This window comes from Piliocolobus tephrosceles, chromosome 2 (genome assembly GCF_002776525.5).
Source record: "Piliocolobus tephrosceles isolate RC106 chromosome 2, ASM277652v3, whole genome shotgun sequence".
In the NCBI taxonomy this organism is placed as follows: Eukaryota; Metazoa; Chordata; class Mammalia; order Primates; family Cercopithecidae; genus Piliocolobus; species Piliocolobus tephrosceles.
The window spans coordinates 114,121,714-114,144,956 of NC_045435.1; the positions used below are offsets into that span (position 1 = coordinate 114,121,714).

The following is a 23,243-nucleotide window of genomic DNA, read 5'->3' on the forward strand; positions in this document are numbered from 1 at the left end:
TATTTAGACCATTTGATGAGGTCATGTTTTCCTGAATATTCTTGCTGCTTATGGATGTTTGTTTATGCTTGGACTTTAAAGAGTTAGGTATTTTTTTCTAGTCTCTGCAGTCTGGGCTTATTTGTATCTATTCTTCTGGAGAGAGCTTTATATGAATTCAAAAGGGATTGAGCACTGTGACCTAAGCCTGTGGTCATTGCAGCCATTTCAGCTCTAGGTAGTGCCCAAAGCCCAGGACTACTATAACTCTTGCAGTGTTAAATACCCAGCCTTAGTAGACTTGATTAGGATAAAGAAGAATTCCTTGGCTTACTAGGAAATGTCTTTTGCTCTTCCCTCTCTTTCCCCCAGTGAGAAGTCTCTCCATGCTGGGCTGCCTGGAGTTGGAGGAAGGGTTGACACAGGCACTCCCAAGGCCATCATAGCTGACACTGTGTGGAGTCACATCTGAAGTCTTGCAGACAAGAACAATAGTGGGTTTCACCCAAGGCCTGTGACCACTACTGCCTGGCTGCTGATGATGTTTATTCAAAGTCCAAAACCACATTAGTCAGCAGATGTTGAATTCTGCCAGGATGGATCCATGCCATGAAGCCAGCAGATCCCCTTCTGGCCCAGGGCGCATCTAGAAATGCTATCCAGCACCAAATGCCTGTAATTTGGTGCTTCAGAAATCTGGTGCTCTGTTTTACTGTGGCTGAGCTGGTACCGAAATTACAAGGCACAGTCCACTGTACTCTTGTTTCTCCTTCCCCCAAGTGGAAGGATCCCTGCCTGGAGTTGGGGGAGTGGAGATGCAGGCACTCCCTTGACTACTACGGCCAGTGTCTCACGGCTGCAGGCACCCCAAGTACACTACCTCTGGGATCAGTGCAACACCATGGCTTGCCCTAGAATGGCAGTCCTTGTAGCCTGACTACCACTCAAATTCATTTCTGGCCCCAGGCCCCTTTAGTCAGCTGGTAAATAAAACAGCTGGAACTCAGGCTCCTCATACTGGGGCAGGGAATTCCCCTCTGGCCCCAGGCTGATCTATTACTCCAGCAGATTTCTGCTCTATGTTGTGTTCTGTTGTGACAGGGCAGCACTGAGTTCCAATGCAAAGTCCAACACTCACTTTACTCTCCCTCCCCCAAGCACACAGATTCTTTCTCTGTGCTGCTCTGCCTGGGGTTGGTGGTGTAGGCAGTGCAAGACTTTATTTTCTGCCCTCTTTAATACTGCTCTCCATGATACTGTGTTCCAACCTGGTGTTGTGGTTGCTCACCTAATATTTTTTTGGTTCTTATGAAAGTGATTTCCTGTGTGGGTAGTTGTTAAATTTAGTGCTGTTGTTGGGGAACAATTGCAAAAGTGTTCTATTTGGCCATCTAGCTCTTCCTCCTATCTCCCTCACATTCTTTTTAGAAATACTGCTCTCAAAATTGGGATATTAACCAGATGCCAGTACCATTTGAACTAAGAAGCAAGAGAGATGGAAGTTGCCTTAAGAGTGCATTTCCCAAAATGAATTCCACAAAACTATAGGTCCTCAAGATGTTCTTTCTTTTTAAAAAATGTGTTTGTTGAAAGAAGGGGATTCTGTTGTCAAATAAGTTTGTGGACTGTTGTATGCCATATATTTCTCTTAAATATCTACAATATACATCAGTAGGTTAAATGGTTTTAGTAGCCCTGCAATGAAGCATATCACAAGCTTATTTGATCTGAGAAACTTTGTTAATATAATAACTCCTTAACATCCTGTAGAACAGACAGTTTGAGAATTTTTTTTTTTTTCCTGAAAGAACCTGTGGTACTAGAAGAAAAGGAAGAACAGTAGTTGTAGAGACCCAACTTGTGCCATAACTCACACTGTACACCTTCACATGAGTTTGTGGATGAGAAATTTAGAAAAGAAATTCTTACAGAAATAGATGTATTTCTCTGCTTGTAATGGACTAAATTATCAATCCCAATTTTTCATCATTCCTCTTCCTGCCAAGTCATCACGTTCTATATCTACATTCAGGCAGTATTCTCAGGTCTTGACTTTGGGCTTGGCTATAACCAGGGGGATGTTAATGGACCTGAAATAGGCAAAGCCTTTAATGTGCTTGCACAGTTGTCTTACCCTCCCATATTCCTGCATTTTCCATGAGAATAACATGTCTCATGAAAAGCATACATCTGCTGTTATAAGTCCTAGTTAACTTACAGTTAACTCCATCCTAGGGCTAAGCTTGACTGAACACAACCTAGATTGCCCACCCATAGTCCAACCTGCAGATGTGTGGACAAGATTACATATTATTGTTGTCAATGAGTTTTTGAGTGGTTTGTTTTGCAATATTTTCATGATAATTGCTAAATAATGTACAGGGAGCTTGCGCCAAAATAATTAATACTGCTATAAATGTACATGAAAGCTGGGATTAAAATCAAGTGATGTATCATGAAGCATTGAACTTGAGGATTATTGGTTTTCTGAATTCCCTTCAATTTTGCGTGTGTGTGTGTGTGTGCGTGTGTGTGTGATGGAGTTTCGCTCTGTTGCTCAGGCTGGAGTACAGTGGTGTGATCTCAACTCATTGCAACCTCTGCCTCCCAGGTTCAAGCAATTCTCCTGCCTCAGCCTCCCGAGTAACTGGGGTTACAGGTGCGTGCCACCATGCCCAGCTAACTTTTTTTGTAGTTTTAGTAAGACAGGGTTTCACCATGTTGGCCAGGCTGGTCTCAAACTCCTGACCTCAGGTGATCAGCCTGCCTCAGTCTCCCAAAGTGCTAGGATTACAAGCATGAGCCACTGCGCCCAACCTCACTTCTGTCTTCTGTATGTCACCTTCCTTTTTCTATCCATAAATCTTCTTCCACCCAGTGGCTGCACTGGAGTCTCTGAGTCTACTCCAGCTTGGGAGGCTGCCCAATTCACGAATCATGCATTACTCAATTAAACTTTTCAAAATTTCATTCAGCTGAAGTTTTTCTTTTATAAGCATATAACTTTTTAATATCTAACTTGCCTTAATTTGGTTATTCCAACATTTCTAAGCAAAATATACCCTCCCAGATAGCTCAATTTTCCCCACTTACATTTAAACAAAATGATGTTATTAAAAATATTTAATTAATGGAAATGCAAATTGGAAAATATCTGTAGTAAATCTGCAGTTTATTAAGGCAAAAGGCCTCATAAAAACTCAGTTATTATCCAATGTCCTAAAAATATTAATTTTTGTCTTACTACTGTTCAGCAAAAGAATAGACTAGAAACTCCCGTGCCTAGTGAGCTGTTGGTTCTGGCATGCTAAACTTTGGCTGACCAGGCTGCTCACTGCTACTAACCAAGGCCTTCATCATTGGACCCAGACCAGGACAACTGTGATCTTGATAAGAACCATGCCCCTTTTCTCTCTGTAAAACCTCCACCATCTCTTTTTCTCACTCTGACCTAACCGTATAGTCCTTCTTCTTTCCACTTTTGCATGTTCTAGCCTTCTCTGCTTCTTGAATTAGTGAACTACCTACTTCATTTATAAAATAAGTGATTGCAAAACATAAGTGATGAATGCAAGTAAAAGTGCCTTAAATGGTTGCTCCATACATGTTGACCTATCTCTTTTCCTGCATATCCTATATTCTATTATTTCCTCAATGCTAGTCTACTGATATATAGATACAGATGATATGGATATAGATATTGATATAGATAGTATATAGACAAGTATAGACATGGATAAATTGGTCATAAATTAAGAAAGCAATATTAATAATAGCTGTTGGGATTCACATTTGTTCCTCTAAGACAGGGTTCCCCAAGAGTGGCCTGCTAGGAACAGGGCCGCACAGCAGGAAGTGAGTAGGGGCCAGTGAGCATTACTTCCTGAACTCCGCCTACTGTCAGATCAGTGGGGCCATTAGATTCTCACAGGAGCACAAACCCTATTGTGAACTGCATATGCGAGGGATCTAACTCAGTTGTGAGCTCTTTATGAGAATCTAACTAAAGCCTGATGATCTGACGTGGAACCGTTTTGTCCCAAAACCATCTTCCCTCCACCCCATCCATGGAAAACATGTCTTCCACGAAACCAGTCCCTGGTGCTAAAAACGTTGAGAATGACTGCTCTAATATTTAACTGTGGCTAACATTAATGGCCAGTTGAGAAGCAGTATTTTACACTACGTAGAGGACATAGGATCTAAATGAGACAGCAAACGTGAATTTCAATAATAGCTCTAACTCTTATTGTCTGAAAAGTTAGTCAGACTTATCTCATCAGAAAATTTGGAGTTATAATATTAAATAAGATTTAATAAGATACCATCTATATATTTAATGGGATACAATATATAAAGAGCTTAAGTCAATGCTAATCACATAGCACTCAATAAATGCTAGCTATTAGTCAAAGTACAAGATCTGAGTTTGCATGTGATAATGTATTTATTTTACAGTACAAATAACTACCTTAAAATAAACACACTACTAACATTTTAATTTTAAAGTCATTACTTTTATGAGTTAAAATGCAGGGCAAGAAAGAAGGAGGTTTATTATTTTAATTCATCTCCCTCCTGCCATGTTTCCAATCTGCTTTTCACATTAGGTAACTGGAATTTAGGGATATCCCTGAAACAAAAACTCTGAAGGTTAATGTGTATCATCTACATGCCTCAGAGCATAAGCAAATTACTAGCTGGTCAGATCAAGGTGAAACACAGTGGAATGAACCCACTGTGGCCACTCCCCTATTTTAAGACTACCTGGCAAAAAAAAAAAAAAAAAAAGGCTGAAGCACAGCTATTTTAACAAACAGTAGTGGGAGTGATTAATTACTTTTTACTGTCATTCAATAGCTTGTCACCCAGGGAGTAACCTCATTTTGCATAAATTTAATAGAGATCACACCATGGCCTACCCGGCTGAAAAGCATTGTTCCTGAAACCCTGATAGTACTTTTAAGTCCACTGATGTGTGAACATAATTCTTCACATCTCTTAGCCCTACATACTCTGTCTCTCCCAGGGAGACACTTTAGTAGATCTATGTGGCACCATGTGGAAAGTTACAAGTGATGAGCTTGCTGATTCATTCCTCTTTCATGTAACAAAATGATAAGAGAATGTAAAACCAATGGATGTTATTCTACAGTTTAGAGCTTCTTTCCACCCTGTTAAGGGAGCATAAAAAGATATTTATTAAAATTGAAAACTATTAATTGCAAGACCCCTGATGTCTTGAACATTTAGTTTGGTATCTGAAAAGAAATTTTAAAGATACCATTAAGGAATCTGCAAGTTAGGATGGTGGCTAATTGATGTGCATATTTCTCATCCCTCCATATACATTAACCCACAGGAAGAGAATTTTTAAAAGTACAATGACTATGAAAATCTGTGAAGCACCAAGTGAGATTTCTGAAAACCAAATCCCCAAGAAAGAACAGCAGATAAAAAGTAGACTGTTACCTATACCCATTGCATGCCCAACTCAGAGACACAGGACTCTTGCAACTAGAGTGCCAACAGTATCTGCTCCCTTCTGCTCAAGGACTTATATCTGGGGCTCTCAGTGCTATTTTATCACCTAGTTAGTATCTCTCTCTGTATAACCATGTACAAATGTTAATCTCATTTATCATGTCCAAGGTGGAAATGGACAAGTGTGGTATACTTCATTTTGAGATATGATGTTGGTAAGAAGAGATGGTGAAAGAAAGAGTGGTGAACTCTGGTGACTGAAGTCTGGGATTCTTTTTCCCCTTCCAATTCTGGCAAAGGGAGTTCTATATGTAAAAGGTCTAACAGCACTGAAGTGAGTTGCAGGTGAATCCAGTAAAACCACCAGCTCAATCTATTAGCAATCATTTGGCTTGGATTAATCTCTTATTATACAAAGATAGACCTTTGAATAGATGCTACGCAGTGAAAAAAAATGGAAGCATTAAACTCAACTAGAATCCAGAAACCATATTTCCAAAAGAAAATCATTGAGAGTTGTAAAGAAAAGGTCTACTGAATTTCTAACAGAGGTGCCACATAGTAAGATTTAAAAAGTAATGAGTAGCATAACTTAAGACAACTAGCATGATGTAGAGAACCTTCCATTTAACAAATCAATTCTAGCATCTGCTATCAATGGGGGCAAATCACTAAATCTTTTAGCACAGATTTTTAGACCTGTAAAATAAGGCAATAGTAAGTGTTTTATTGACTTCATGGAAATTCTGAGAAATTAAGTACAGTTCTGCATATGAAAATATCTTAGAAATTGTAAAAATTCTTTAGTAATGGAATCTTTAATATTGTTTATTTTTAAAGCTTATCCTCCACATTTACAATTTGATCTTATCTCATATTGGTTATGTGCTTATTGCATCTAGTTTAAAATTCTTTCTGTAATTTAATTTTTTTATAATTTTCATTTTTCCTCTAATTCTCTAATTTAAATTACTTTTTCGAAATACCTAAAAGAATACTGACTTTTAAAATTATTTTTTATATTTTGATTCAAGAGAACATCCTTAGGATTCAGTGTTGGACCTTCTCACTTCTCTATCTTTGGCTTTGTTTCTTTCTTTTGGGATGGAGTTTTGCTGTTGTTGCCCTGGCTGGAGTGCAATGGTGTGATAGCTCACAACAACCTCTGCTTCCCAGGTTCCAGCAATTCTCCTGCCTCAGCCTCCTGAGTAGCTGAGATTACAGGTGCCCACCACCATACGTGGCTATGACTTTTTGGGCTTAGACTTTTTCAACTATTTTAGAATGTTTCAGAGTATTTAAAAAGATGAGAATCTTTCCAGTCTTTCCAGTTTGTTTTATAAAGCTAGCATGAGACTGATAACAAAACATGATAAACTTATAATAAATGACACATTTTTAAAAATTAATTATATATTCAGTAAATGAAAATAAGTGAAAAAATTTAGAACAGCCTAATTTAAAAGGAATAAAATTTATGAACAAACAGTATACACGTGGCCAATAAACATAGGAGACTGAGTTAGTAATTGATTTTGAGGTGACGTTCCATTTTTGTCCATCTAATTATCAAAGAACAAATATAGTGAAACATTGCTAATATTTAGTATAGGTACCAGTATACAGAAACAAGAACTTTTACCTTGTTGCAAAAGTATAAAACTTTTCTGGAGAGCACTTTTATGATGTATATTCTAAAGTATTAGTATTTTCTAGATTTGATTGTATACTCCTGACTCAGCAATTCCAATATGTAAGCATACATTATAACAGATAGAAAATAACAATTTGAAAATGATCAAACACGTGGGCAAGATGTATACACAAGACTGTTCATTGTACATTATGTATGATACTGAGAATTTTCAGTGTCACTAGAAAAATGTATCATTAGGGAAACCATTAAATGGAGATCTAATAAAATTATGCAGCCACTTATAATAATGATATATATAATTATTAACGTGAAAATGTTCATGATATATTCAGAGAAACAAACAGACTACATAGTAGTATGGATAACAATACCATCTTTATAAATGGATGGAGATAGAAATTCATATAGAAATAGTAACACTAGGCCAGGCACGGTGGCTCAAGCCTGTAATCCCAGCACTTTGGGAGGCCGAGACGGGCGGATCACGAGGTCAGGAGATCGAGACCATCCTGGCTAACACGGTGAAACCCCGTCACTACTAAAAATACAAAAACTAGCTGGGCTAGGTGGCAGGCGCCTGTAGTCTCAGCTACTCGGGAGGCTGAGGCAGGAGAATGGCGTAAACCCGGGAGGCAGAGCTTGCAGTGAGCTGAGATCCGGCCACTGCACTCCAGTCCGGGCGACAGAGCAAGACTCCGCCTCAAAAAAAAAAAAAAAAAAAAAAAAAATAGTAACACTATAGATATAGATCTATCCATGATAGTATCTAATGGTGGCCCCTTTTTAATAATAGAATTTGGGGTTTTTTTCTTTATAATTTCTGAATTATCTAAATTCCTAACAGGTTGCTAGAGTTTTTTTCTCTATCTGTCATGAAGAACTAGTTCTACTTTGTTGTATTTCTGTCCCAATCTGTTGTGGACCAATACTTGGTTAAATATAGGAAAAAAGAATTACTAGGAAAAATGAAGTAAAAATAAGACATAAAAATACAAATTCTATTTTTTTATTATGAGATTTAATAGATGTAATGTTTTTCTGTTGAATTGCTATAAAAGTTTCTAAACGCTTACTGTTTTTGTACTTAATGTGGATCTGTAGTTCATGGAATGGCACTATGTGGCTCTGGTGTGTGATTAAATGCACAGACTCTAGGGCCAGATGTTTGGGGAGAATCCCACATACTAACTTAACAGTATTTAAATGTTTGCATTTATTGTCACTAGCATTGGCTTATAAAATGAACTATAAAGTAAATAATGAAAATAAAGTGAATGATACAACCAACAATCTTGAAACACTCTCCTGAAATACAGAGGTGAAAAAAATCAGAGATCCTAATAGATAGGAATAATAGAGGTGAAAGATGCAGCTTGAGAATTATTTTCTTAAGAAAGAAAACACTATAGGCCAGCTGCAGTGGCTCACGCCTGTAATCCCAGCACTTTGGGAGGCCAAGGCAGGTCAAGAGGTCAGGCGATCGAGATCATCCTGGCTAACACGGTGAAACCCCGTCTTTACTAAAAAATACAAAAAAAAAAATTATCCAGGCGGTGTGGCGGCAGGCACCTATAGTCCCAGCTACTCAGGAGGTTGAGGCAGAAGAATGGCGTGAACCCGGGAAGCGGAGCTTGCAGTGAGCCAAGATGTTGCCACTGCACTCCAGCCTGGGCGACAGAGCTAGACTGTCTCAAGAAAAAAAAAAAGAAAGAAAGAAAGAAAAAGAAAACACTATAGTTGAAATGTAACTGAAGAAAACTTTTCTAAGTTAGAAAAATAAATACATGAGTACACAAACACAGAAGTTATCTTTTTTCAGGCAAAATACATGAAAATAGAACATATGTGGACTCCCGGTAGTAATAATTTTGAGTTATAAAAAGAAAAATAATACTACATATTTGGGAGAAAGAAAGAAACTTCAACATAAGAAGTTATTTTAAATTATGCCTGGTTTCATTTAAAAAGCATTTTTTTTCTTGTCTGCATGGGAAATACCATAATGTAAATGGCGGTCTATGTATTTACAGAAAAAATGATTATGTCCCAAAAAAATACATTTCTTTTTTGTTTGTTTGTTTTTTTGAAACAGAGTCTCACTCTGTTGCCCAGGCTGGAGTGCAATGGTGTCATCTCAGCTCACTGCAACCTCCGCCTCCCCAGTTCAAGAGATTCTCCTGCCTCAGCCTCCCTAGTAGTTCGGGTTACAGGCTCCCGCCACCACTCCCAGCTAATTTTTTGTATTTTTAGTAGAGATGGGGTTTTACTATGTTGGCTAGGCTGGTCTTGAACTCCTGACCTCAGGCGATCCACCCGCCTCGGCCTCCCAAAGTGCGGAGATTACAGGCGTGAGCCACTGTGCCTGGCATTTCTTACATGTCAGTGAAATACATTCTTAGCTATTCATGAGCTTAGAAAAGTTACCATCCACATTTGCTCTTTTTGAAAAAAATTACTTGTAAATAAGTGCTAACAAACTAAAAGATCATCAAGAAAAATGAAAACAAAAATGACAAAGTCGTTATACAGAAGGACTTGCCAATTTCCTTCTATGAATATCACTAAACACAATCCTCATCTTGTAGCAAATGTCCTAAAACAACAGACATCATAATGAAGATGTGGAGGGGCTGATGTACCCTTCTCTAACGGCTTGTGAATGCAACTTCAAAACAAACCTCATTATGAGTTGTCCTTTTTTTTTTTTTTTGAGATGGAGTTAACTCTTGTTGCCCAGGCTGAAGTGCAATGGCACGATCTCAGCTCATTGCAACCTCCGCCTCCCGGGTTCAAGCCATTCTCCTGCCTCAGCCTCCTGAGTAGCTGGGATTAGGTGTGCGCCACCATGCCTGGCAAATTTTTGTATTTTTAGTAGAGACAGGGTTTCACCGTGTTGGTCAGGCTGGTCTTGAACTCTTGACCTCGTGATCTGCCCTCCTCGGCCTCCCAAACTGCTGGGATTACAGGCATGAGCCACCACGCCTGGTCCATTATGAGTTGTTACTCCTCATTATAGAAATCTATCTAAAACTTAACACAGTAAAACCTTACAGAAAATTCCTTCCTTTAGATATGATTTATCCTGTCATCCAAAACCCCAGTTAAACATGATTAAAATTGTCCTAAATAAAATAAAGGAATAAAATTAAATACATCTAACTTTTAACATTATTATTTTTAATTAAATTTTACTTTAAGATAATTGTAGATTCATAGGCAGTTGTAATACAGAGAGATCTCATGTACCATTTAGGCAGTTTCTCCCAGAGGCAATATCTTGCAGAACTAGAATATTAACACCAAGGCAATCCACTAATCTTAAGATTTCTTGTTTTACTTGAACTTTCACTCGTGTACATGTGTGCGTGTCTTATGTCTGTGCAATTTTATGACATGTAAATCTGCATATCCACCTACCAAATTCAAGATACATTACAGTTCCCTCACTACAGGATTCATTTTTGTTGACTTTTGTAAACACAACACTTATGCATTCCCTAGTTCCTCATTATCACTAATCTATTCTCCATTCCTATGATTGTGTCACGTAATCATATTTTATGTAACAGTTTGAGATCAGATTTTTTTACTCAGCATATTCCCTAGAGATTCATTCAAGTCATTGCATGGATCAATAGTTGGTGCCTTCTCACAGCAAAGTAGTGTTCTTCGTATGGATGTACCAGTTTGTTGAATAATTCACCCATTGAAGGATATCTAGATCACTTACAGTTTGTGACTATTATAAATGAAGTTACTATGAACATTCTTGTACAGATTTTTGTGTGAACATAAGAATTTCTCTGGAATAAGTGCTCTGGAGTGGAACTGTTGAGTTGTATAAATTACTTAAAAACTGTTTTCTCCATATTGTTTTCTGTAGTGGCTATACCATTTCACACTACTCTCAGCAATGTAGGATGGAGCAATCCATTTTCTCAACATTCTCTGTTTTTGATGTTGCCACTATTGTTTTATTTTAGCCATTGTGTAGGTGTGCAGTGATACCTCATTGTAGTTTCAATTTGCATTTCTCTAATGAATAATGATGTCAAACATATTTTTATGTGTTTATTTGCATGTATATGAAATGGTTGTTTATGTCTTTTGTTCACTTTCAAATTAGATTATTTTGGGGATTTTTACCATTGAGTTTTTATTCCATTATAGTCAGAGAACATGCTCTGAATTATTTCACTTTTCTCATTGTGTTGAGGTTTGTTTTATAGCCCAGGATATGGTCTATATTGGTGAGTTTTCCATGGGCATGTAAGAAAAATGTGTATTCTTCTAGTGAGTGGAATGTTTTACGTATGTGTTTTCTTTCTTTTTTATTTCTTCTTAAAAAAAAAAAAGAATACATGTGCAGAAAGTGCAGGTTTTTTGCATACATGTACGTGTGCCATGGTGGTTTGCTGCACCTGTTGACATGTCCTCTAAGTTCCCTCCCCTCAAAGCCCACCCCTCAATAGACGCTGGTGTGTGTTGTTCCCCTCTCCTTGTCCATGAGCTCTCAGTGTTCAACTCCCACTTATGAGTGAGAATATGCGGCGTTTAGTTTTCTGTTCCTATGTTAGTTTGCTGAGGGTGATGGCTTCCAGCTTCATCCATGTCCCTGCAAAGGACACGGTCTCATTCCTTTTTATGGTTGCATAGTATTCCATGGTGTATATGTACCACATTTTCTTTATACAGTCTATCACTGACGGGTATTTGGATTGGTTCCATGTCTTTGTTATTGCAAATTGTGCTATAATAAGCATACGTGTGCAAGTGTCTTTATAGCAGAATAATTTATATTCCTTTGGGTATATACCAGGTAATGGGGTTGCTGTGTCCTGTGTTTTTTATTCCTATGTATAATGTATATATGTATGTATGTCAGTTACATCCTGTTGGTTGATTGTGTTGTTCAAATCTATCTTTACTGGTTTTCTTTCTAATATTTCTGTCATTTGCTGAGAGGGGAATACTGAAGTCTTCAACTATAATTGTAACATGTAATATAATTATAATTAACATGCTTTTATTTTCCAACTTAAATAAAAGCAGAGCATATGAAAAAGCAGTGTAAAAATTATGTAATATATCTTCTATTATGACACAAAAACACAAAATATATAGAAAGAAATATGGCAAATTTAATGGCAATTATATATATGGTGACAGGGCTATGGATAACTTTTTCCCCATCTTTAGATTTTTTTTATAATTTCCAAAAACCTTACAAATTACCAGTTGATGATTATACATATCCTTATTTGTAGACATTTGATGACTCAAACAATGCCATGCTTTTCCAGATTTATAGTTATCTTCTAAATTGTCAGGGATCACTGAAAATTTTATTTCAGGATACAGTGAGGAAACACTCATCAGACAGAATTTTAATAAAGGAGAAACTATTAGCAATATTAATCTGGATAATGATGATCCTAATTAAAGAAAAATGTGTAGTTGCATTTTTAAGAATGTGGCTCACCATATATTATTTAATATTATTTCTGCAACTAATGTAGTTGATGTTATTTGTATCTGTTTTTAAACAAACCTTGAAATCCCTTTGTGCACAATTCTAAAAGTAAGCTAGATATTTATTTCTTAAAAGAACTTTGAGAAACCTTATTAAAATTTGAGCTTATGATTCCAATTTAGTACTGACATTTCCTATTATTATTATTATTATTATTATTATTAGAGACTGAGTCTCAGTTTGTCACCCAGGCTGGAGAGCAGTGGTGCAATCTTGGCTCATTGCAAACTCTGCTTCCTGGGTTCAAGCAACTCTCCTGCCTCATCCTCCCTAGTAGCTGGGAATACAGGTGCCCGCCACCATGCCTAGCTAATTTTTTATTTTTAGTACATACAGGGTTTCGCCATGTTGGCCAAGCTGGTCTCAATCTCCTGAACTCAGGTGATCCGCCTGCCTCGGCCTCCCAAAGTGCAGGTATTACAGGCATGAGCCACCGTGCCAGGCCTGAAATTTCATTTTTAATATCAAGGTTCTTATCAAAACAACAGCTATACTCATAAGAATTTAGACTGCATTTTTTCCCTTAAATATTGACTTTTAATTTGTCCATACTGTATTCAAAAATATTTTAGGGTTTCTTTTGAAGTAAAAAGTTAACTTCTAACTTAATTTTTCCTAATTAAAAGTCTTCTCAGTGATATACTATTTCAGATAATTTAAAAGCTTTTATTCCTTACCTCCATGACTTATTACACCAAAGATTTAAATTATACATTTCTAGACAAATACTCTTTGTTTTAAGGTGAATAAAGTCACCCTTCCTAGATTTAAATAAATTCACACCACATTAAATTTCTTCACCTTCTGCAGAATTAACTGCTCAGTCTATAGAAATGTCTATATGGAAATTTCAAAATTTAGTAAAATATCTGAAATGTGTTTCATGGTTCTGATGCCAGCGTTTTGTCTACATGTACCTATAACTCTACCTCTAACTTCAACACATTTTTTTAACAGTTTAGCTTATTGCAAAGCTTAATTCAAAGATGTGCTACTTTGGAAGAGAATAAATAAAGCAATCTTCGATACAGTCAGTAAAATTCTCAATCTTACAATACTTGATTGGTAAAGCAAGAATTCAACGAACATATATAAAGTCTACCCAGCAGGCTGCCTATTTTCTGATTTTAACATGAACTAAAGAATTATCCTTATCTTTCACTGTTGTCTTTCAGCTTGGTTTCATGAAGTATTCTCATTAGTGTGTTAAGATAGATGATTTTTATTTCTTTTCTTGCCTTGAATCTTATACAAGTAGAGACTTTTCACTTCTCTCAGTGTTTATAGACAAAGCCTTTACAGTTATGAAATCTGAAGGTGGCTTCCTCCTGCCTGCCATGAAAAACCTGCATGTCCTCATGGAAACTACTCACTGAATGACTTCCACATTATCCCATAAAAAGTGGTTGGGGCGCGGTGGCTCACGCCTGTAATCCCAGCACTTTGGGAGACTGAGGCGGGTGGATAACCTGAGGTCAGGAGTTCGAGACCAGACTGGCCATCATGGTGAAACCCTGTCTCTACTGAAAATACAAAATTAGCCGGGTGTGGTGGCATACCCCTGTAGTCCTAGCTACTTGGGAGGCTGAGACAGGAGAATCACTTGAACCCGGGAGGTGGAGGCTGAAGTGAGCCAAGATGGCGCCACTGCACTCCAGCCTGAGCAAGACAGAGTGAGACTCTGTCTCAAGAAAAAAACAAAAGTGTGTCTAAAGGGAGGCTCTTCCACACCATCACATCAGAGAGAAACAAGGATAGGAAGGGGCAAAGACCACAAGACATCTTGTTTCTTTTTTAAGATTTTATGTGAAGAGGAGATTTGAGTATTTAAGATTTGAGGAAACAAAGGCTGATTTCATTTAAAGATAAAATTAATTGAGCCAAGCGCAGTGGCTCATGCCTGTAATCCCAGCACTTTGGAAGGCTGAGGCGAGCAGATTACTTGAGGTCAGGAGTTTGGGACCCAGCCTGGACAAAATGGTGAAATCCCGTCTGTACTAAAAATACAAAAATTGGCCGGGCGCGGTGGCTCACGCTTGTAATCCCAGAACTTTGGGAAGCCAAGGTGGGCGGATCACGAGGTCAGAAGACCGAGGTCATCCTGGCTTACACGGTGAAATCCCATCTCTACTACAAATACAAAAAATTAGCCGGGCTTGGTGGCACGTGCCTGTAATCTCAGCTACTCTGGAGGCTGAGGCAGGAGAATCGCTTGAACCTGGGAGGCACAGGTTGCTGTGAGCAGAGGTCGCGCCACTGCACGCCAGCCTGGGAGATAGAGCCAGACTCTGTCTTTAAAAAAAAAAAAAAAAAAAGTAGATAAAATTAATTGAGAAGATCTGGAATGTTAATATAAGGTATTGATAAATAAAACTACATAATTTCTACTCATTTTGTTTTTTATTGTGTTTTTATAGTCATGTCGTAAAAAAAATCTTTCATGGAAAACTCTGTTTAGGTATTTCTGGATCCTGTGGAATCAGATTGACAGAAGAAAGGAGATGCTATCTCAAATTGACATCTTCAAACTATCATGCTTTGTAAAATTATGTTTTAAAACCTGTTTACAGCCACACTTGACACTTCTGAGGCCAGATTCTCTAGAATAATTACTAAATCAGGGTTAAATGTTTTCTCTCTTTTATTACCAATTTTATCAGGTGACCTTTATGAAGCATCCAAACTTAGCATTGACTGAGGCCATTTCCAGTGTATCTTCCACAAATAGTCTTTGCTAATTTTTTTCAAAATAATTGAGAGAAGTGTTTTATGTATTCTGAGAGCCTTTACAAAACATAAGGAAAAGTTGACACTTTTCAAAAAAATTATTTGTGGGTGGAATCCCTACATTTTATCATGTGTATATTATTACTGCCAGAAAAGGGTTAATACCTTAAATATCTAAATATTTATTATAATTAATAATAAAAAGATTTACTTGTCAATAGAAATAAGTCAGGAATAAGAAAGGGTAATTTATATAGAGCTAAAAATAGAAAAGATTTATGAAAAAATCCTAATCAATTCAAATTAAAATGTAAAGAGAGCAATTTTGTCTGGTATATAGTAGATGCTCAGTAAGTATTTTTTACTAAATGAAGAAAGTAACATATTCCATTCATCCAACTGACAAAGGGTTTTAAAAATAATATGAATCTCCAGGATTAATAAGATATGCAAGCAAAAGAAAACAGCATTAGGCAACTACCAATTCAGACTGTGGATATCGAACATCTAGATTCTAGATTTTTTTTTAGCCTTTAGTCTTTTTTTAGCCTTTACTAAGAAAGTAAGTGCATTTTAGAACAGAATATAGCCACATTCAAATAACAAACTGCATTTAAAAAATGACAATAGCATTAATATAAATGGCAAAACCATCTCAAGACTTAACCTATAAAAGAAAATTTATTTTAAACTATGTCATTTAAGCAAACAGGATTTAAAATACAAGAAATTTTATGCTAAAGGATATATAAATCAGTATTAACTGCAAATACTACTATCTCTGGCAAGAAAATTTCCCCCAGTGTATGCACAGATGGAGGTAGAAAAGAGCAAAGAAGGCAATATCCTGAGTAAGGTCGCTGAAAATAGATAGGACTTCTTTTCCATCAGTCTTAATTCCAAAGAACAGTAGAAAACTCCGAGGGGAAAAAAAAGTGCTGATCTTTCCTTGTCACATTATTGACACTTCGTAATGTTTGGGGTTCTCCAAAAAAATTAATTATTTTATTTCTCTAGAGTTTATCTATGATGCCCAGAAACCATTGATTTCCTGGAACTTTTATTAAGAATTCATATTCTTGCCATGTTTTTCAGATACTGTGTCCTCTGCCAATAAATTCTAATAAATTTTCACTTCTTTTCTTTCAATAACATACTAGAGAATATGATTCAGACTCAAATTAATCACCGATCATGTTAATGGCTCCTAGGAGTTTACTTCCGATACCTCTTGTTATATTAAATCAAACTTGATAGTGTGCTAGATCATGGCTCAGCTGGGTTTTCATAAAAGCACTGGTATTTAATATGATTTATGACTGGCTTTCTGTTAATATCTTTGGTTATTGTATGCTTTATTTTTAAAACAGACATTCTTAGCAACTGGCACTCCTTTAAAACCTATCATACTTTTAAAATATTTTACAGGAAGCATTTTACAGTAAAACGTGTCCTTTATTTTATATTATAGTCACTTAATAGTGAACACGAGCAATTTATTTAATTTATAATCAAAATATTAATATTTTACTTGTGGTTTGGAAAAAGTATCATATATACTTTTAACATATATACAAAACATATATAGATAAAATGTACACATGTTTTGTTTAGTTAAAAGGTAAATTACATGAAAGATTATTAGGATGTTGAAAGTATTATATTTTTTAAAGCTTTGCAGCAAAGGAGCAGTTCTGGGAGAACCATTTGATGCATCTGCGGAAGATATAGCAAGCGTGGCGAGTTTCATTGAGACAAAGCTTGTTACCTGTTATCTACGGATGAGGAAACCAGATCTTGCCCTGAATCATGCACACAGGTAAAATCATATACTAATAAGTGCAAGTAAATGCTGTTCATGCTAGTGGAGGGTACTATCTGAGCCTGCCTGATCACCTTCCATTTCATTTCAATTTAAAGAAGAAACAAACCACATTTATTTACTGCTTGGTTTATGTCAAGTGAGGCAATCATGGAGACCACAAAAATCTCAAAACCTAATGGAAGAAATAGAGATGCAAGAAACTATTCATAATGCAGGGCAAAGCTAAGAGGCAGACAACTGCAGAAGCAAATTGCTGTGGGAAGAAAGGAGGGAGGGAACAGGTAAATAAAGGAGGTGGTATTCAAAGGTAAGAAGGATTGTCAAAACTGCAGTTGTGGAATGGTAGAAGGGAATTCTGACTGTGAAGTATGAGCCAAGACTTGAAAGTTTATGGCTTGTTTGGTGATCACATCAGCTGATTCAAAGGATCCTTTGGACAGCTTTCCAAAGGTATGAAATACTTTTTATCTCGATCCTTAAAATTTTCTTTTTTATATTTCTATTCTTCTTTAGAAGTATGTATCTGTGTGTCTCTATATGACTTCCTAGAGTCCCTAGAGTTACCCAGGCCTGTCTTTTCTTCTATAAAAATGTACCTCTCCTGTATTTTATGTTTTAGGGGTCTTTCTCTCATGGGTGATAATCAGTTTTAACCTGCAGCAAAGATAAAGAGATTATATTTTGCCTTTCAACAGACTCTTTCCTTGAAATTGTGATGACTCTATCCCTCCCCGTCTGACTTTGAGCAATTTACCTAGAACTTTTGTGTTGTTCATTTTCTCATCTCACTTCCTATACTTCTTTTGGATACAAATGGCAAACTAATAACAAAATGAAAATATAATTTCTGGTCTCTTAATAACCAACTGGGGAACATGATTATCAGTTATATTAAGACTAATTTGTAAATGGGAGATTTATTAGCACAGTAAAAGTCATTTACAAACTCACATCCACCAGGATGCAAAAGTTGTTTCTACCCAAGATTTTTCACAGCCCTAGTAGTGAACTTAAACTTGACCTCAAGAACCTACAGACCACAAAATCACTTTGAAATTCACAAGACAACGTGTTTGAAAGCCATTCTCCCGCTTAAGTAAACTACAAAACCTAGAGGCAGATTCACTTTGACATTAAAAGAAAATTTTAATCCCTATATTATCTGGAAATATTTTATGCAACCATAGTTTTCAAAAAACATCAAGATATATGGTCGGTCAAAGAATTTTGTTCTATTTCCATTTGAAAGAAGAAATACTGGAAAGGTAATGTGTATTTCAGTATGTCAAAATATTGCAACTTCTGGGCTACCTGGGTGATTTGTGGGAAAAATATTTGTGAACTATTTACAGACTAAAAAAAATTCGATCATGTTCGATCATGCAAAAGAAAAGAACATAAATAAGTAAAAATTTTAAACATAGAAATAAACATTTGAAAGCTATTTATAGACTTCAAAATATTCAATCCAAAGGCATGCATAAACAATAATATATTGAGATGCACTGAAAGTAATCATACTTCACCTTCTCCATGGTTATAATCACACATAAAAAGGGGCACCTATATGGCCTACGTTTTAAAGGAAATATCTCTTGGATATCAGAATAGTTTGATGAATTTTTGAATCATATTTAATAATAAAAGGGTTCCAAATGGCATGGTCATGTCAAAATGTAATTAATTCAATGTTATTAAAAGTAAGTAACAGTCTCTGGTTAATAAGAATTCAGTAAAAAAAAAAAGTAATGAGAACAAAAGATCAAAAATTCCACTGTAATCCAAATGTAAGAACCACAAGATGCTGCAGTTCCTGAGAATGCAAAAATCAGCTTCAGTAGGTTCACTATTTAGAATTAGAAAATTTCTGTTTTGAAACTAAGAGTGCTTTTTCAAGACCTTGAAAATTACTGAATTGAATATATTTAACAGTGAATAGTAAAATTATCTTTCCTATTATACTAGAATTAACTTTTGTAAAATAAATTTTGCTGCTGTTCCTAAGTTAAACATTAAGTAAGAAATGTAAATCAATAAAGGTTAAACAGTCAATTCATACAATTAATAATGCACCAAATGAAATAAATCATTTTGCTGGTCTGGTCATAGTGCAGAACTGCATAAGTCAGTACATATGATTTTAATATCAAAACATCTTGAAAGATCTTAGATTTTAAAACCATCTGAAATACAATCAACAAATGTGTTTTATAAAATAAGTTAATTAGGATATTTACTCTATAAATAGCTTACAACCATTAGTTATATACTCAATGCAGAATTCTGCTTTTGTATTATTATCACATTGTGAAAGTTGATACTAATCATGAATCAAAATTAAAATATTCCTTTTTTGCATTTATTTGCATTTGCTGAAGCATTTTCTCTTTAATTTTATGGAAATGTGAGGTCTACTGCATATTTTTAGGAGACTCATTAATACAAAAATTAGCTTAAAAACTATCATGTAGTTTTGCTTCTGATAAAAATAAATGCATATTGTTTTGTCATAGAGAAGACTACAAGAACCATAACTTTATGGTTTTAAGATCAACAAAGATATGTTTTGAAATTAATCAGCTAAGCACTGCCATTTAAACTAAAATAGTCAACGATACAAAGACTCTGAAAACAACTATTATCAAAATGGCTCTTCTTTTTATTCATAACATATCCAAAGTGGCAAATATAAGTATTAATTTTTACTTCAACCAAAAGTAATGCTTAGACTCTCCTAATACATTAACTGTCTGCTCACTTCATTAAACCAGTGCCACTGTTTATCAGAAGGTGTTTTGAACATTTCTAGAGACCAATTTGCAATTACTGCTTTCTTATCAAGATTAAAAATTCTGCTATGATTCTTTTCTTATTATATAAATATATTTTGATATATATACAATTTTGTTGCCACAAGGTGGCAGACAAGATGAAGTCTAAAGTACCAAATGTGTAAGAAAAATCACTATTTTAAAAATTATTTTATAATAGTAGTATCTACATTCATTCATTCATTTTAAAAAACTTATTAAATATTTCCACCAAGAGCCTATTCCTGTGCTAGGCAGTGGAGAGACAGTTATAAATAGAAAATACATGATGCTTATACACCAGCAGAAGTAGCAAACAAAGTGTAAATAAATAAATAAATATTGGTGTATATATGAGATGAAGAGTATGATAAATGCTGTGAAGGAAATCAATGTAAGTTATGTTACAGAGGCAGCATAGTATATTTAGTCAGAGCACAAAGTCTAGAATGTGACTGCCTAGGTTCAAATTATGACTCCTCCACTCACTAGACTGAATTTAGTTTTCGATAAAACTAGGTTATAATAGTACTACTTCACAAGCACTATTTCACAAGGTTTTGTGAAAAATAATTATAAACCCATGAATTTTTTATTCTAACCATGACACAGTTATTGGTACTGAATCTGCCTTCTTGCTGTAAACAACTGTAAAACTGAACAAAATATAAGAGGCAACTGCTTTGAGGCCTTGGACAATGGTCAGAGCAGGACTGTGATCCCTGAAAGAAAGAAAACACACATGATGAGCCCTATAATCTTCTGAGCTTTTTGCTCGGTTTATTTTTCTGCCCTAGTTCAGGGACATGGATATCAAGTTAAACCGCAGTCTCACCAAACCTAAGAGGCCGAGATTAGAATAGCAAGACTGCCAAGGAAGCTATAATTACAGGAAACATGGCCAAGAAAGAGGCAGTTGTGTGAAAGGGTGGAGAGACAGAAGTCTGCATGGGAATTTACTGTAAGTTCTTAGCCAAGAGCTGTGCCATGCATGTGAGGAAAGAGATTCCATGTAGCAGAAATTGCCTGCCACAGAACTAAGCGCTAAATGGAAATACTTAGATGACCTGCAGTGCTTGGAGATGTTGATGTTTGGAGTACTAGGGTAAATAGACCTCACTGAGCACCTCAGGTACTCAGTTGAGCCCCAGAAAGATCATACTGCAATAATAAGGACCATAACCTACCAAAAGGACCACAGCTTAAGATTGAATTCAAAGACAAAATAGGCCTGTCCTAACAAAAAACACAACTAAGCTTCATAAGAACAAGAGTATCTGCCATTGCATTCTCTCACAGGGGGAAAAAACAACAACAAAAACAAAAAAACCTCAACATCTTAACATATTTTTCAGGAAATATGTCATAATCCAGATTCCCTACAAAGTCTCACCTAAAATATCCAGCATAAAGTTAAAAATTACCACACATGCAAAGAAGTAGGAAAATGAGACTTAAGAAAATAAGCAGTCCATAGAAATAGACTTCAAGATGTAGAACCAGATATAGATCTTCAAGACCCAGATGTAGAACTGGCAAACAAGGATTTCAACAAACCTACGAAAATACGTTCAAGGATCTTAAGGTAAAAATAGTTGTAATGAGTGAAGAGATGAGAATCCCAACAAAGAAACAGAAGCTATAGGAAGAACCAAATGGAGATTTAGCATAGATGAACAAAATATCTGAAATTTAAAATGCACTAATTTATTACTTTAACATCAGTTTGGAGAATGCTAAAGAAAAGACTAGTGAAGTTGAAGACAGACCAATAGAAATTACCCACTGTAAAGACAAGAGATAGACAATAAAAGATTTTTTAAAAATTAATCAACGGCTCAGTGACCTGTCCTCAGGGATAGTGACAAGAAATATAACATACACATAATTGAAGTCTCAGAGAAAGAGGAAAGAGAAAATAAGATGCACTATACAATAAACATAAAAGGTTATTTTTAATGCTCACTTTTCCTATGCTATTATCAAAGTAGATTTTAAGAGAAGGTGTACTACTAGAGATGAAAATAAGACTCAATTAAAATTTCAAAAATTTTAAAATCTTATAGAGCTTGTTTTCTAACCATAATGGAATTAAATTAGAAATCAGTTTAAGAGTAAGATTCCTAGAAAATCCCTCAAAATACTTGGAAATTAAACCATACCCATCTAAGTAACTCACAGATCAAAACATAAGAAAATTAAACAAACAAAGGCATAGATTTGAATCCCTGTTTTATCACTTACTAGCTTTGACTTTCATAATTAACTTCCCTTTACCTCTGTTTTCTCTTCTTTAAATATGAGTAAACTGCTTAAAAGCATTCCGGAATCTCAAAACCTATCAGGCTTGTGTTTATCATAATCCCACCACCAAAAACAAATACAGGTAATTCTCACTGGTATTAGAAATAAGCTCTATATTTTCATAAAGGAGACTATTATTTTTTAAATACCCTTCTGCCTGTAATCCTAGCACTTTGGGAGGCTGAGGTGGGTGGATCACCTGAGGTCAGGAGTTTGAGACCAGACTGGCCAACATTATGAAACCCCATCTCTACTAAAAATACAAAATTAGCCAGGTGTGGTGGCATGCCTGTAGTCCCAGCTGCTTGGGAGGCTGAGACAGGAGAATGGCTTGAACCCGGGAGGTGGAGACTGTAGTGAGCTGAGATGGTGCCACTGCACTCTAGCCTGGGGGAGAATTCTGTCTCTAAAATAAATAAATAAATAAATAAATAAATAAATAAATAAATAAATAAATAAATAAATAAAACACCCTTCTGAACATAACATACTCAATAAAGTAGACAATTAGAAAACTCCTATGAAAATACAACTTTTGGGATGTCATCAATCACAATTTGGGGGATAATTATGGTCAAACATGATATTCACTTAAAGCATTACAGATACTCATGAGTTTTAGAAAGAATTGATTCATAGTAGAAGTAATAGGAAATTTGCAAATTTCTTACAGATATCAAGAAATGAAATATTTTAAATACAATGCTCTCTTCCTTACTAGAACTAAGAGTTGAAAATTTGGCCACTAAAGGTAACACATAAATAACATTAGATAAAATAATTCTCATGACCTTGGATGAACTTAAACAAAACTATAATATAGTAAAAGAATAGGGAACATTGCTGGTGCTAAAAACCATTGCTGGTGCCAGTTTATTGATATGAACAAATGTACAGACTATGAAGTATTAGTGTTGATACTGC

General features: G+C 35.7%; 1 protein-coding gene across 1 annotated transcript in view; it reads left to right on the top strand.

Moving 5' to 3' along the window:
* SPATA16 (spermatogenesis associated 16) overlaps window positions 1–23,243 on the top strand; it is a 254,621-nt gene that overhangs the window by 73,527 nt on the left and 157,851 nt on the right. The window contains exon 3 of the mRNA XM_023213519.2: window positions 17,054–17,199. Coding sequence (XP_023069287.1) covers window positions 17,054–17,199 — 146 coding nt within the window. The remainder of the gene's footprint in view (window positions 1–17,053; window positions 17,200–23,243) is intronic.